General features: G+C 40.2%; 2 protein-coding genes across 3 annotated transcripts; both read right to left on the reverse strand.

Moving 5' to 3' along the window:
• Positions 1-1518: 1518 nt before the first annotated feature.
• Positions 1519-6166, reverse strand: LOC102706543 (protein NPGR1). Of its 2 annotated transcripts, none has more exons than XM_015834814.1 (6): positions 5998-6166; positions 4664-4984; positions 4302-4578; positions 2779-3992; positions 2548-2688; positions 1519-2221 (listed from the first exon to the last, which is right to left on the reverse strand). In XM_015834814.1, the coding sequence occupies exons 2-6, from the start codon at positions 4865-4867 to the stop codon at positions 2180-2182; spliced, it is 1878 nt and encodes a 625-aa protein (XP_015690300.1). In that variant the 5' UTR covers positions 4868-4984; positions 5998-6166; the 3' UTR covers positions 1519-2179. The 2 variants fall into 2 exon arrangements, with proteins under 2 accessions (XP_015690300.1, XP_015690299.1); XM_015834813.1 differs by having other exon boundaries at positions 2541-2688.
• Positions 6167-8804: 2638 nt separating this feature from the next.
• Positions 8805-12835, reverse strand: LOC102706823 (surfeit locus protein 1). The gene is made up of 6 exons (XM_006649513.3): positions 12669-12835; positions 12488-12591; positions 12124-12374; positions 10705-10888; positions 10033-10316; positions 8805-9241 (listed from the first exon to the last, which is right to left on the reverse strand). Exons 1-6 carry the CDS (start codon positions 12805-12807, stop codon positions 9172-9174), a joined length of 1032 nt encoding a protein of 343 aa, XP_006649576.1. The 5' UTR covers positions 12808-12835; the 3' UTR covers positions 8805-9171.
• Positions 12836-15844: the final 3009 nt, after the last annotated feature.

Below are 15844 nucleotides of genomic sequence, written 5' to 3' on the forward strand. Positions count from 1 at the left end.
ATAATAACCTTATTTTTCGTTTTTTCGTATCCAACGTTTTACCATTCGTTTTATTTGAATTTTTTTTGCGATTAATATTTTTATTGTTACTAGATAAAATATGAATAGTACTTTATATGTGACTTTTTTTAAGTTTTTTTATAAATTTTTTAAATAAGACGAATGGTCAAACGTTGGACACGAAAAACAAAAAATTGAGGTAAAATGCTCTTACCTTTTCTGGGGTTTGGACAGGAGTTTGCTTCATGTTAGCTGTCAAGTTTTTTATGCTTGTTTTAATATTGTTCGTACAGTGTATTGGCCTTTGAGCCATGCCTGGTCAAAATCACACAAGTTGTGTTAAGCGCACAGGAATTTGATTTCTTTTAGTTCTCAATTGTCATAGTGCAAGTATCCATGTAAGGTAAAAATGTCATAGAAAAGCCGCTGCATGATAGTTTCATGAAGCAAGATATCCATGGAAGGCAAAAACGTCAAAAAAAAAAAAATCGCTACACTCCCCGTCTGATCGCCTCCTGATTATGCTTATAAGCTAAAATTTAAATTTTCAATCTTAAATTGGATTTTGGAGTTTTTTTTATTATAGTTTATTTTTATTCATGACTTTTAGGTCGTTACAGAACTATATATAAAAGTTTTATTTATAAATTATTTTTTATTTATAAATATACCGGTTTTTCTTTTCTCTGGATATGCCAAACAATGAACCCCTTGGCTGCATGGGGAATCCTCTCGTATTCCCTTTTTGCATGATGTACAAAACAATTATAAGAAGTTAATATAAATTAACAAGATAGGTTAGTATGTGATACATAGCCTCATAAACACAACCTCTGTGGATTTGCAAAAAAAAAACAAATTTAACTTTAATTAGCATGCACATATTCAGAGTTTAAATTAAATTTTATCTTACATGTTTATATAGTACCCCCTCTTTTTTTTATATGGGGTTGTTACCTTTTATGTTTACTTTTAGCTATTCGTCTTATTAAAAAATATAATTATTAATTATTTTGTTATAATTTGGTTTATTATTATGAAAACTTTAAGTATAAATTATAGTTTTGCATATTTGGATAAAATTTTTAAATGGAAACTATAATTTATAGTAAAAAAACTATAAATTATAGTTTTGCAAATATAAAAATCAACGGCGTCATATTAAAAAAATATGGAGGAAGTAATATGTTACACATTAATCTTCATTTTTTTTACTTTTTTATTTTATAAATATCTATACTACTGTTTATTGGTAGTCCCCATCAACTCTTTGTTTTTTTTATCTATAAAAATTGATAGTGGATTAATAACATGTTATGATATTTTTTAAAAATTGAATTCCGTTGCAACGCACGGACAATGTGCCAGTATAGTTGAAATGCAAGACATGAGGGTATGTCTTCTAAGGGTTTTAAATAGTTATATTTAGATCATTCCCTTCATATATAGTTTGGACTTTGGAAGCCTTGATCTACAAAAAGCAGACATTTCTGCAATGAGAGGTTCTCTATACCAGCTTTTTCTTTGATAAAGGCACCATTCTTCATTCGATTCTATTTTCCTTCATTCAAAATTTAGGGAAGAACAAAATTGGTAAGGATATCGACCGTCGCTGTTGCAACATAGACAAAGGGATCTATAGCAGCTTTTTCTTTGATAAAGACACCATTCTTCATTCGATTCTATTTTTCCTACATTTAAAATTTAGGGAAGAACAAAATTGGTAAAGATATCGACCGTCGCTGCTGCCACATAGACAAAGGGATCTATCTACATCCACATAATTGCTGATTTCCAACTATCCACATAATTCTGATTTGCACTTAGATGCGGTACCGGTTGTTGAACTGAGAGGTAATATCCACAAGAAAGCCAGCTATGCGCTCCTATTGCAGCATGATGGGTAGGTGCTCTGAGAAGTCCTGAATCGGTGATAACTCCTGTAGTTCGTAGGCTGCTTGGAAGCAGTCAGCCGCTTCAAGCAGTGATCCTTCAGATTTCAAGGCAAGTCCAAGGCTCAGCCAGGCTCGATGGCTTGTGGGTTCCAAACGGAGGGCATTACGGAGGAAAGTTCTTGCGATCGACAATGATTTCCCACCAAGAATGGTTAGAATTCCCGCCATGCAAATCATGCTTGGGACATAGTCTGGGTCGATGGAGAGGGCGAACGAGAATGCAGTCAGGGCTTCCTCGTGTAAGGATTTAGCCTCCAAAATAAGGCCTGCAAAGGAGACTATGTTAGCATTTTCCAAAATCATAAGTCGTGGATGAACTACAACTGTGCTAGCCGACCATAAGTCCATAACACTAACTCAAAAGGAGCATTCCCCAAGCATTTTTTTTGCTTGACACATGGAATAAAAGTTTGTCAGCCACAACACAAGTATAGTTGAACATTTGAATTAGTAGCATGATGCTATCCTATCTCAGGGAGAAGGCCTACTAGAAACTTATACTGTATAGGCTTGCAAATGAACCCAATCTAACACTGGGGTTATTTATGCTGCACATGAATATATTTTTAAGTGGTTGAGAATAACCTCTCACATGCCAGCACTTGGGAGAGAAAAAGTTGATAGATTTGGCTTTGCCAAGACAGACATTTGAATCATGCCATGCTTCAAGCTTTGTGTATATTGATGCCAAATCTAACCATGCTTCCATCTCTAAATTCTGTAGGGATTTAACCTGCAGAAGCCAAGTGCATAAGAAAAAAGAAAATACAACATATTTCATTTTCAGTTCCAAAAGGAGTTAAAGCGGACTATGTGATCATACCTTGTCATAAGGGGTCAACTTCCAGATTTCCTTCTTTGCTTGAATGATGGCAAGCAAACTCCGAAAAGATTCTACTGCAGACTTGAACTGTCCACGTGTGGCCTGAATATGTGCTTTTAGCCTCAAAATTCCCATCTGATCCTCTTTCTCAGCCTCGTCTATTGCAATATTTGCTACTGCTTCGGCTTCTTTTAAATTCTGCTGTGCAGATAACACAAGAATCAATAACTTCCAGGCACTAACTGAACTTCCCATCACCATCTCGACACATTCTGTTGCACTTTCAACAGCTGCATTCAGTTTACGCTGCATTGCATTTTCCCAAGCAAGGCTATACATTATTTCCGGGCTATACTTTGCCATTGCAGCTGCATCCTGCAGCAACCTCAGTGCTTGATCTTGCAATCTCAATTTTTCTGCATGAGAAGTGGACGACCTAGCAAATGGTCCATAGCAAACACCAAGAAAATGGTTTACAACACTGACAAAATGGAAATCATGTCTTCTGAAGGACTTCATGGCTTTATCTGCAAATTTTATTCCTTCCAAAGCATGCTTTGGGTTCTTACAACATAGTTTGGCTCCTAAAAGAAGAGATGGAATATGGTGCCTTGCTTTCCTTTCTAATACATGAAAACCATTCCTTATAATGTTTAAGGCACTATCATCCATACCAGCTGCACTGTAGCATAGTGCAAGAATATACCATCTTTCTGATCGGTTATAGGTTCCAGGTAACAACATTTCAAGATGGCTGGCCAAGACTTCATAATGTCCTGATAATGACAGTGCAAACATCAAATGGTTCACAAGGTCAGGGTCCCATCTTATTTCTTGAAGGGCTAGCCTTTTTGTAAGTATCAGCAACAACAAAATTGCTTCCTCCATATTGTTCCTTGGGGTTGCTGGCTTGTGTTGATCGAAATCTTGAGTAAACTTCACTTCAGTACCACAATACAGCAGAGTCACTGCTAAATCCTTTTGTAAATTCGCAGATCTTTGAGAATCCAAATTCCATGGCTTCGCAAGAGCTCTCCTATATGCGATGATGGCTTCCTCAAAACAACCACTCTTCATCCAAAGCTTAGGAAGAAATTCTAGTGCTGAGTGGAAAATGTCTATCAACTTACACTCTTCAGAAATACCTTCAGGGACACCATATGGCCATGCAGACTCAACAATGTCTATGATGGTTCTGCATTCTTCTGCAGCATCTGCCATTTCAAGATAAAATAAGAGTAAAGTTCCTATTGGATGCGACAAAGCTCTTCCAGATGATTAATGATCAGTAGAAATAGTCTCTTATAATGCGCAAAAGAGTAGCACAACAATTTGGCTTTTTTCTAACACATCTTTTTTTCCATTTCTGTTTAATCGTAAATACATTATAGTACCAATTGTTTTCCCAGGGTCTGGGTCTGCCTTCCAAATTTCACATTGCAAAAATTAAAGTTTAAAATGAAAAAAAAACAAAGAAATCGTTTTTTATAAAGGGAAAAAACATAGAAAAAATTGGTCAGTACCTGTCATTCTACCAAGACCTTCCAAAGACTTCGCTTTAAGCAATATAGCCTCAAGAAGCAAACTTACAGAATGCATAGACATTTGCATTAACATTCCATTCACTTGTGAGGTTTTCTTTCTTGAAGAGCGCGGAGGACCTCTAGGCTTGACGCTGTCAGCAATAGCACCAGTCATTCGCGGTATTAGGCTTCTTATATCAATTCCCTGAAGAACTTGCAATGCTGCATCAAAGTTTCCTCTCTGATGTTCCAGTCTACCCAGCAATGCCCGGGCTTCCTGTTACATATCCACAATAAATCTAACACTGAGTAAACCAGAAATATAACCCATATTCTCTGAAGAGGGAAGGATTCAGACAAACCTCATAATTTAGTGAAAGGGTCTCTCTCAGGTCTGATTCCACTTCATTTACTTGGTTATCATCAGGAGTTGATTCTCGATTTGCTATCCTTGAAGAAGAACCAGTTGCTGAGAAATCCCGTGTTGCAAGAGATTCCGGTGATCGAGGCATTTCTTCAAACTTGGATTGGTCCCCACTACAACTGCATAACATAATTGCTGGCATTTTCTGCTGTGTGGATAATTTACTTACTGTACATAAAATGTGACGCGATATCTGTCTCTTAGGATCTCCCCACCAGACCAATAAGACTAACCAGTCATCAAGTATGTACTATAGAGCCTGGCAAGTGAAAACGGAAGGTTCTTAGTGCACATTTAAAATAATCTTATCCTAACTAAACAAAGAGTAAAATAGACCAGTGGTCCTTAAATTCGTTAGAATAATGCCATTTCAGTCCGTAAACTCTGAAAATGCATAATTAGATCTCTAAACTTGCTAAAATGGCCCCTAATGCATATTTAAGTCCTGGCCAGCACTGTTACTGTCACGCTGGTACCCAGCGCCCTCGTTTGCTTTCAATGAAAAGCAGGGCCATTTGGCCTTTATTCTTAAAAAATACTTGTTAAACTTTTCGCCTCGACTAGTTGGTTTGGGCTATGGTGGCAGTGAGGCACCTCCGAGGTGCCAAAACAGAGTTTGGGGCGGCGGTACTGGCAGCGACGAGCGCCAGCGGCCAATTGGGTGGGGGCGAAGCGGGAGATGACCGGTGAGACGTCGCGAAGACGTTGGCACATTCAATTTTCGGACTAGATGCACCGGTGGCGGCGGATTTCGGGATTTGGCGGGTGGCTTTGAAACTAGGGCTCCGCCTTCTCTTCGCTCCCGTCGCCAGCGAAGAGGCCTGCGGCGGACGTCCCGGCCGCCGTGTCGCGCCCCGCTCCCGTCTCAGCTCCACGTACGCGGCACCACATTGACAAAGCCGCCGCCGCCGCCGCCGCCGCAGCAGCAGCAGCAGCAGCATTTGGTCACCCAAGCTGAAATCAACCCCTCCCAGAAATCCAAAAGCCTCGCAAAACAGAATTCAGAAACCCAACCCCTTCCAACCTCAGGAAACCAGCAAACGAATCCCAAAACCACGGAACCCCAAGTCCCAGTCGCTAACACGGTAGAGGGGGGCGGCAACAGCCACCTCCGGTCATCTCGGCCATGTGTCGCCGCTTTGCTTGCGTTTCAAACCCCCCCCCCCCCCCCCCCCCCCCCCATCGCAACAACTAATCTAAGAACTACGACAGCCACAGCCATCACAGCACCAAAAGCAATTGAAATGAGAACCAAGACGAAGATGCCAGTACCATGAGCATGGATGGCGTCGGCGGCGAATTTGGAGGAGGTGACGCAGGCAGGAATGATGGGGGAAGGGAGCATGGAGAGACGAGAGAATGATGGGGATGCGAGAAGAGAGAAGAAGATCTCTGTGTGTTCGCTGCCGCACGGGCATCTCGAGGGGAGAGCTCCCCTCTCCCCGTGTCGTATTCCCTCCATCCCAAAGAAACCTAATTCTTTAGTTTTCATGTGTAATATTTAACCATCTATCTTATTTAAAAAATTTTAAGTAAATTAAAAAAATTAGTCACAGTAAAGTAATTTATCATCTAATAAAAATAAAAATGTCAATCGTAAAAAAATTAAATAAAATGAAGAGTCAAAAATTATAGGTAAAAAGTAAAAAATTGATTTATTTTGGAACGGTGAAAGTATGATGTAGCGGAAGGAAAGAGAATCGCACCTTTTACACTTACCCCCCCTCTCGTGGCGTATTGGTTATGATTATTTTACAGAAGGGACCCTGACTTTTTGTATCATTTTACGCGTTGGTGCTTTTTGGCCAGCCTGGCCTTTTACCCTTCCGTGAGGTGTAAAAGATTGGTTGCTTTACTAATGAAGGACCAGCGTATTTATTCGCCTCCTTTGTGCACTGCCATGTGAGGAAGCAGGTCTCTTTAAAGAAAAAGGGTAAAAATGAGGGGAGAGAGAGAAAATAAAGGGGGGCAAAAAATGGTGAGAGAGAGAGAGCAGGTGAGAAATTGATGAGAGTTGAGAAGAGAAAAGGGCAGGAAAGAAAGAAGCTGGCCGAACCAGCCAGTCATCTGCCAAGATTCCAGCTCGAATCACTAGGACGGCTAGTCTTTGACATTTTCGACTCCTTCCAGACCTGTCTTCCTGCTGCCACCCATCAGTCACTAGAACCAAATCAATTCGGCTGCCTGGGCTAGTGATTTTTACTTCTGCGTTCAAAATATAAATATTCCAATTGATTTAAATATTATCCTATAATATATTATGTTGTTTTAAAATATAAATATTTTTAAGTTATTTAATAGAAATTAAGATTAAGAAGAAAACAATATGCCTTCTTAATAAGTGGGGATAGGAGGATAGATGGAAATAAAATAAGAATAATTTTAAATAGAAATACAGTGATGTATCACTTTGCTTTTTTATGAAAAGTCAAATGTCATATTTACAAATAAAAAATAATTTATGAATAAAATTTTATATACATATTCTTAGCGATCTACTAAAACCAAAGCCAAAAAATAACATACGATAAAAAAAACTCAAAATCAACTCTAAATTTAAGGCTAAAAATTCAAATTTTTGATTATAAGCAGGAGCCAAAGTGAAAAGATGGGGTGAAATTGATTGATCAGACAAGTAAATGAAGTAATAATGTGAATATGCTAGAAATACTTATATTTTAATATAAAATTTAAATTTAAGAAATGATTATATTTTGAAACAAAAATAGTACTTATGTCTTGACATTATTATATATCTCATCGAGCATTTCATATTTAAAATTCTTCTTATTTTATTTTCACCTATCCTCGTACCCGGCCACAGTATACATTCATTACTTATTCATTATTTATTGAGCAACAATATAGTCTTCTCTTCTAAAATTCTCTTCTAAAATTTAATCAATAGACATGTTTATATTTTTATATGGAGCAAGTAGTACCATTTACCGTATCTGGGACTTTACCTCATCATGGTAATATTATCATGCTTCAGATCGCAACCCTGCCATGTTCTGATGATAACGCTCACTAGTGGAGACAGTAGAGTACTACTGCTACATGCGAACTCTGCAACTCATGTGACACTTTGTTCCCCGCCATTGAGAGTTACTTGTCATGGATACAGAATGCCACATTGCAATTCGCGGAGCATGTATGGCCCTAAAAGAGGATCAAGAATCCTATGTCCGGCTATTGTTGAGTACAAAACATGTGTCCTAATCCTGAGTTATTATGGCTGTTGAGAGATAGTTAGGAGAATTTAGTGTGGCCTAGGGTACCTTTCGGTGTCAACGAGTTTTTAGTGTAAAGCACATGCATGTCCTTGAAAGGTGTTAAGTGTGATGCTTTCTTGATTGAGTGAATTATCAGCATTAGCCTCATAGGAGCTTATTTATAAAGATACCAAATGCTATTTATGCACAACGTTGTACAGAGTACTGACTGTGCAAGGTTAGCAGGCTAGCATCAACTGCACTCGAGGTAGCATCACATGCATTGTTGACCTGCTTTTGCCAGAGAGCACAAATGCAGGGTACAAACAAGAAACAACCCTATACTTTTTCACACATGGCCCATTTATCAGGTGGGGGTAAAAAGGACAACACTTGACAGCAAAGTCTACAGTATAAGAAGAAAAGCAGCATCTAGATTGAAATTTTTTTTGAAAGTGTCACGTCAAAGTCAAATGTGTGCTGCCTCTGCCCAACAGTGAGTATGCCCGTCTCCATTCCAATCGATAGAACTGTTGAGGCCTTGTCTAAAAATATCACATCGAATTTTTAACATCTAAATAAAGCATTAAACATAGATAAATCAAAAAATTAATTATACAGTTACGGAAGAAATCTTGAGACGAATCTTTTAAGCCTAATTAGTCCATGATTAGCCATAAGTGCTACAGTAACCGACATATGCTAATGATGAATTAATTAGGCTCAAAAGATTTGTCTCGCGGTTTCCAGGCTAGCTGTGAAATTTATTTTTTCATTCGTGTCCAAAACCCCTTCCGACATCCGGTCAAATATTTGACGTGACAATTCTCCCAAAAATTTTCTCAAATCTAAACACCACCTTAGCAGATAAATTTATCAGGTACTGTAGCTTCTGAAAGCACCTCAAACCTCGTGGGCAGCTAGCAACTACATTGCTACAGAAGGGCTACAAAGAACAAAAACAGTTAACAATGAATACGCTGTTCCCTCAACGTAAGCTCTCTAACAAAAGAATCAAGGAAGTCACAAGCTGCTAACAAAACTTTTGTACTGTTTGAGTTGAACTGCGAGACATCCATATCGATGTACATCATATCAAATGCGGCAATAATATTTTGATCGTTGCCTGAGTAGAAGATGCAGTACTCAGGTTGAGGCACCTCTTTCTGAAGCAGCAGGAACTTGAGCTTCATAAATAAGTACAAAATGCTGGGGACAGGTTTAGGTTCCGCTATAATTTAACCTTCTTTGCCTTTATCCGCTTTGCAGCCATGAAAGTCACAGCAGCAGAAAGAGTGTACCTAATATCAGCGAAAGATAGCAGGTGATCATAAACAGACAATATTCCACCAAGAATAACCAATTGTAACCATGCAATCAAAGAAACGATAATGTATCTAATAGACAACTGCAAAGTTTTAATGCATGATTAGTGGAAAATTTTGACTTCATATGTCACTTGCAAGCTAATCTGATGTAACATGGAAAGACCTTAAGGAGAGTTTGGGACAGTCATTTTTCTATGAAGGAGACACAACAGTCTTCCAGTCTCAGCTGAAACAGAATAGCACTAACTAGTTCAGAGAGTTTGGAAGACGAACCCCACACAATGCGTTCCAACTCCAGTCCAGAGTTAGATTCCTGTGTGGCTGTGTGTACATTCTCCAGTTTCTGCAACTCAATTTTCACCACAGTAATAACATTTTATGCACATAACTGATATCCTAGCACTTCGTTGGAACATTATATAGTGAGAGAACAGCACATAATTCTCTAAGGCAGCACTATGATAATGGTATTAACAGACTACAACTGGAAGTTCTGTAAAGACAAAAAACTTAAATGCGGTTGTGAACACCAGATAGAGTAAGAAATTGCCCAAACTTACTAAGGCAAGCAATAGCATCTATCGGAAATTCAACATTTCTAGTAATAACAGTCTAAAAATATAAATAAACAGAATGGAATAGTCATTATCAGCTAGATTACACTTGAGAATCTTGTCAAATAAAGACATAACAACTATTATAGATTTCACACACCCAATCAACAAAGAGGAATTAGCAAGTTATTGAAGTTCAGAGACTCTTACCATGTAACGGTGTATTTTAGATGGTCATGTGGCATCACTGAATGATGAATCAAAGTATTAACATCTTTTGGAATAGGATAAGGATTTGTTGGAGAAACATCTTCATTTATATCTTCTACATAAATTGTATTTTCAGGGAGCCCACATGCATGAGAAATCATGGGAACATCCACATAAAACCATTGGCCAACGCTGGGTTCATTTGCTGGAACAAATATGCTGGGCTTCTCACTTCCTCGGATAACTCCAATAACTCTTACAGGAGGTTTTACAGGTTTTTTGATCTGCAAAAGGCGAAAAAGCAAATTCATCAATTTTATGCATGAACACAGTGGTTTCCAAACCTAGGTGATTATCACAATACTATATTGACTCCCAAATGAAATAAAACCCAATAACTAAGATTTATTACATAATCAACATTATGCAAACCATCAACAACTATGACCAATAATCTAAAAGCAGGCCTAGTTAGAGATTCATAAAAATATTGATAATAGGCTGCCACGTTGTTGTCATATACAATGAATTCATGTACCATGTTGCTGATAGGATATCAATGCATACAACATACATGGTAAATTGGCAACTTGACCTGATGAGCAAATCAGAGAGCACTGACATTTTTAAACAATAAGTCGGAAACTACGGAAACAAGGGATGCAAAATCACCTCACAGGATGGTTCAGGCTCCTTAGAGTTAGACCAAAACTTCCACCATGGACCTTGTCCATCTGTCTTGTTCTCAGCTTCTTTAATTTCTGCAACTTCACCAACACCCTGGTGGTCCTGTACATTCTTATCACGCCAGCCACGAGGAACCCACCCTCTATTCACAAGTATAGGTGGCAACAGACTGACAATATTTTGCAGAAATATAAACTTTTTAAGAAACATGGAAGAAAGACAATGGGGTTTTGTTTCTATTGTTGAAACAAGCAATACAGCATCAGTGCAACTCTATTTCTTTTTATGTGCTTTCTATGAGAGAACATCATCTTTTTGCTTAAAACAAGCATAAGTGAAACAGCTTATTAGTGATTAAAAATTAATTTATGGATAGAACTTTTACATACATGCTTTTAGTGATCTAAAAACAAATGTTGGAAAATAAATTATGACGAAAACCCCCAAAATTAACTCCAAATTTAAGTTTTAAAATTCAAATTTTGGCTTATAAGCATAAGCTCAAGTGAAAAGATGGGGGGCTAACATCAGGAGATAAAGTTAATTCAGAACTAATGATAGGATTGCAGCTTGTTCACATTTGCCAATACTGGTCCCAAAAACTCCAAGCATAGATAGATGGCATACTGCCAATAAAAGCTATTTCCCCACTGTAAGAGTATGGCTTGCACAGAGCTTCTCTATGGTAAAAACAGTTTTAAGTGAAAGTTTGAAGCATTAGGGCCTTTAAATGGCATTGATTTCCTCATAAATCAGTAATGAAGCTAACTATCGAAAAGCTTCTTTAAAAGGACAACAACTGCGAGACGGTGATCAGGTGGTTCATTTCTAAACCAAACTACAAATATGTATGATCCATTATAGCATGTACTAATGAGCTGTTGCCTTATCACTTGCCTACCACCATACAGGCCTTGGTGTGTTTTAAATGTTAATATTTGGCATTTTTTAGTTTGACATTTAAATGAGTGAAAACAACCTCAGTTCACTCCCTGCATGCTGATAGTTTCATCCACAAAAGAAAACATGGGAGGGGCATACACACCAGACAGCTTTCAAATTGAAGAGTATCACAAACAATGAAACATTGACAAGTACAAGGACACAAAGTTAAGATTCTTTCTTTTAATTTAATTGTAATGGCTCTGCACTATCATCAGATGATTTTTGATTGCCATAGTTGGTAGTCCATCATTCTTTGTACCGCTAAAGAAAACATCTTAATTTCAGTTCTATTGGACCAAATTATAATCCGCTACTTCCATTTTAGTCAGGTTCACATTTAAGCTCACCATTTCCCTATCCTAGCCTTGACAAGAACTCAAATCAAACTAATGACATCATTTTCAACGGAACTAAAAGTTTCACAGCAACGGCGCTACCATGTTTCCAACAACAGTTTACCTGCCATTCTCAGTAGGCCGGGGTACCAAGGGAGTGACCACATAATATCCATTCTCCGTCACACCAGAGATGCTCCGGGAGCGAGGCCCGACGAACACCGACTTCTCCTCGTCGAAATCACCCTCGGACACGATCTTCCGGAACTCCAGCGCGGCCGAATCGCCCCCGACACTGAGATCAGACGGAGCAATCTGGTTCCACGCAATGGGCTCCATCTCCAGCCTCCGCGTCCTGTAGTCCAGCATCTCTATCTGAGAAAGGGCGAGAAAACAACATAGCGTGAGGCCTCGCCCCCCTTCACCTAGGCAGAGAGAACGAGCAGAGGCAAGGGCCAACTAGGCCCGCGTGCGTTGCGTGCTCTGACCTTCTCCTGCCGCCGGAAGAGCTGCCATGTGCCGAGGCCGAAGGTGATGGCGCCGGGGGCGAAGAGGAAGAGCTTGGACCACGCGCCGGCCTCCTTTCCTGCCCCTGCGAGGGGAAACCGAACCTGGTTAGAGCGAGGGGGGAGGGGGGGATCGCACCGGCGACTGGCGGAGGGTAGAGACCTGGGGGTGGCGGCGTGGCGGCGGAAGGAGACGGCGGAGGTGGCTGGGAGGCGTGGGAAGTGGAGGGCCGGGACGGGAGCAGGCGGTGCCCGCCGCCGCGCAGCCGGGGGCGGAGGAGCTTGGACAGCGCCGCCGCCATCTTTGAGGTGGGGGATCAGAGGCTTGGTCGGACCTACCTCCAGAGGAACGAGAGGTAGAGGTCAAAAGACTCAGGAGTCAATGCTGCTTGGGCTAGGTAAGGCCCGTTTAGTTCTCAATTTTTTTTCTAAAAACATCACATTGAATTTTTGGACATCTAAATAAAACATTAAATATAGATGAACTAAAAAACTAATTGCACAGTTATGAAAGAAATCTTGAAACGAATCTTTTGAACCAAATTAGTCCATGATTAACCATAAGTACTACAGTAACCAACATGTGCTAATGACGGATTAATTAGGCTCAAAAGATTCGTCTCGCGGTTTCTAGGCTAGCCGTGAAATTCGTTTTTTTATTTGTGTTCGAAAACCCCATCAAACATTTGATGTGAGACTTCTCCTAAAAATTTTCCCAATCTAAACATGTCGCACCTGGAGTTTTAGGTTTGTAGTGCCCTAAAATCACCCTAAGTTTAAAACATTGTTTAATCCGAATTTCGAGAAATTTTAAAAGATGAAGGAAGCCTCCAACAATTAAAAATGACCAATACTGAACTCAAATGGGCTTGTGGGTATTTTTAATAAGTTCCCCATGCCTCAAAGTATGTAAGTAATTTTTACTGGAATTTTCAGAGCATTCTAGCTAATTTTAATGCAACAAAAACCATTAAAATAGTATACTAAAAAGAAAAATCAATTTAAATCTTCTCCCTCAACTTGGGCTGAAAGTTGGCCCAAGTCCTCCCACCCCTCCCTCTGGGCCCTCTCTCCTAACTGGCGGCCCAGCTCTCCCTTCCCCTTATTCTCTCCCTCTTGGGCCTTTTCCCGGCCCACTCCGCCTCCTCCCGGTGCCGCCCGGCCCAGCTAGCCCATGGGAGAAACGCAGCACGCACTTGGTCGTCTTCTACCTCCAGACCGGCGTCGACGTCTCTCTCCCGTGAACCCTAACCAGTGTTGCCGCCCGGTTCACCTCCTCCCTAGCGGTTTCCCTCCAAAATAAATAGAAAAACGGAATCCCCACCTCTCCCTCTTAATTTCCCCCTTAATTCCTCACTCAATCGTGACTTAAATCGCCAGTTTTCCTCACTCTTTATCTCGCCGGCGTTTTCATGGACGCAGTGAAGAAGCTGCTGGCGTTTCACCTCTCCCGTGACTTTCCACCTCCCGGGACCCAATAAAATGGAACCCCCTCGTCCTCCTCCAACATTTGCTAGCCCTGGCCCGAGCTCTCGAGCTCCCCTCTGCCCTCCCACCATCTTCCTCCCTCCTCTCCCCGACGAACTTCGGCGGGCTTTTGCCGCTGCTCTGGACGGCTTCGGAGGACGTCGCCTGCACCGTTGAGTTCGTGTGATCGAGGAGAACACCGGCCAACCCTCTGTTCGCTGGAACAACAACTTTCCCCAGGAACCCGTCAAGCCACCAATCGTCGTCTTTTTCGTGGTAAGCCGACGATTTATCACCCATCATAGTTACTGTTGCAGCAACCGTCCCTTTCTCTTTTTATCCATTACTTATTATCCAAAATAAAAAGTCTAAGATAACGAATTCGCAAATTGTTCACCCGAAATAGTTTTTCTTGGCTATTTGAACTTCAAATAGGATATGTTAAAATCACTAATCCCCTCCAACGAATTAAAGAACCCATTTTTGTATTATTTGGTTCTTAATTTTATTGTTGTCTTAGCCGTTTTTGCTTCCTTTTGTCGTTGGTCATGTAGATTCCGCTGTTCTGGAAGACCCTCTCTTCGTAGCTGTGGAAGCATAAGAATTTTGGAGCGACCAAGGCAACTCAATCATCCCTTGAACATATTGATCCCAATATTGTGAAAATCTACGTTGTTTTAATCCTTATGCATTGGTTTATAAAATTATATAATGTTCACTGTTTTATTTAGTTATTATTCCTATAATCTTTGCTTTATGACCAGTTTGATATTGTTTATCTATACCTTGTGAAACTTAGTAAAATTGTAAAATAACTAGTTTGACTCCCTATACGATGGACTCACTAGTTGCTTTAGGTTGGCTTATCCATGCTTAGATACAACATAGAATCACTCTTTTATATTTAAAATGTGGTAATAACTAAAATGTGGTTTAGATAATAAGATTATGGCTGGTATAGCCAGAACTTGATGGATCCCTATTCAAAATTCTAAAAATTGTTTTTAGGGTGGGGCACGAGGTGCATGGTTGTGTTAGAAGCACCTCGGCCGATATAAGGACTGGTCTTCGGGCCTCTGTTGCGAAGCATATCAGTACAACCACATGTCTAATGGGTAAGGCCTGATCGGAATGGTAGATCATCTCAAAACATAGGCCACTGGTACGATGAGTCTGGGGCCAGGGTCAGCTGATTCTGACTCGGCGCAAGAGGGGGCATATCTCGATCCGGAGATCCGGCGATGGTTTAATTGTTGGGAACTGGCGGGCTGTGAAACCTCTGCGGGTCCTTTGTTTTGGGATGATATGCTTGAAAGGTCTTGTCACAACTTCTATCTAGGCACCATGGTGGTGTTTGGCGTGTGGTAACGCGTGTTGAATGTTGTGTCTTGTGGGTAAAGTTGTACACCTCTAACCAGAGTTAAAAACTATTTGAATAGCTGCGCCCGCGGTCATGGGCAAGCCTAGCAATGTACCCAAGTTGGATTTCTCTCTCTAAATAAAATGAATGGATGGAATTCTTGGTGTGGTGAACAGGTGGTTTAACCTGAGACGGGTGGTTTAACCTGAGGTTTAAGGCTGGCAATGCGTGGTTTAGCGCAACCGACATAAGTCTGGTTTTATAAATGGCTTTAAAATATTAAAATATTACAAACTTAGCTTTGTGCAAAAATGTCAACCATACTATGCCTTTTCTTTGTTCCCCTATGCATTTATATCTTTTTTTCGATTGACTTGTTGAGTACGGTGGTGTGTACTCACCCTTGCTCCAAAAATCCCCATAAGTTGGACCAAAAGAAGGTGAAGGCTTTGGTTTCTAGTTCGCTCCACCGTCAAGTGCCTGTGGCTGCCGTTGTTTAGTCTTCCGCTGTT

This window comes from Oryza brachyantha, chromosome 3, assembly GCF_000231095.2.
Source record: "Oryza brachyantha chromosome 3, ObraRS2, whole genome shotgun sequence".
NCBI classification, from domain to species: Eukaryota; Viridiplantae; Streptophyta; class Magnoliopsida; order Poales; family Poaceae; genus Oryza; species Oryza brachyantha.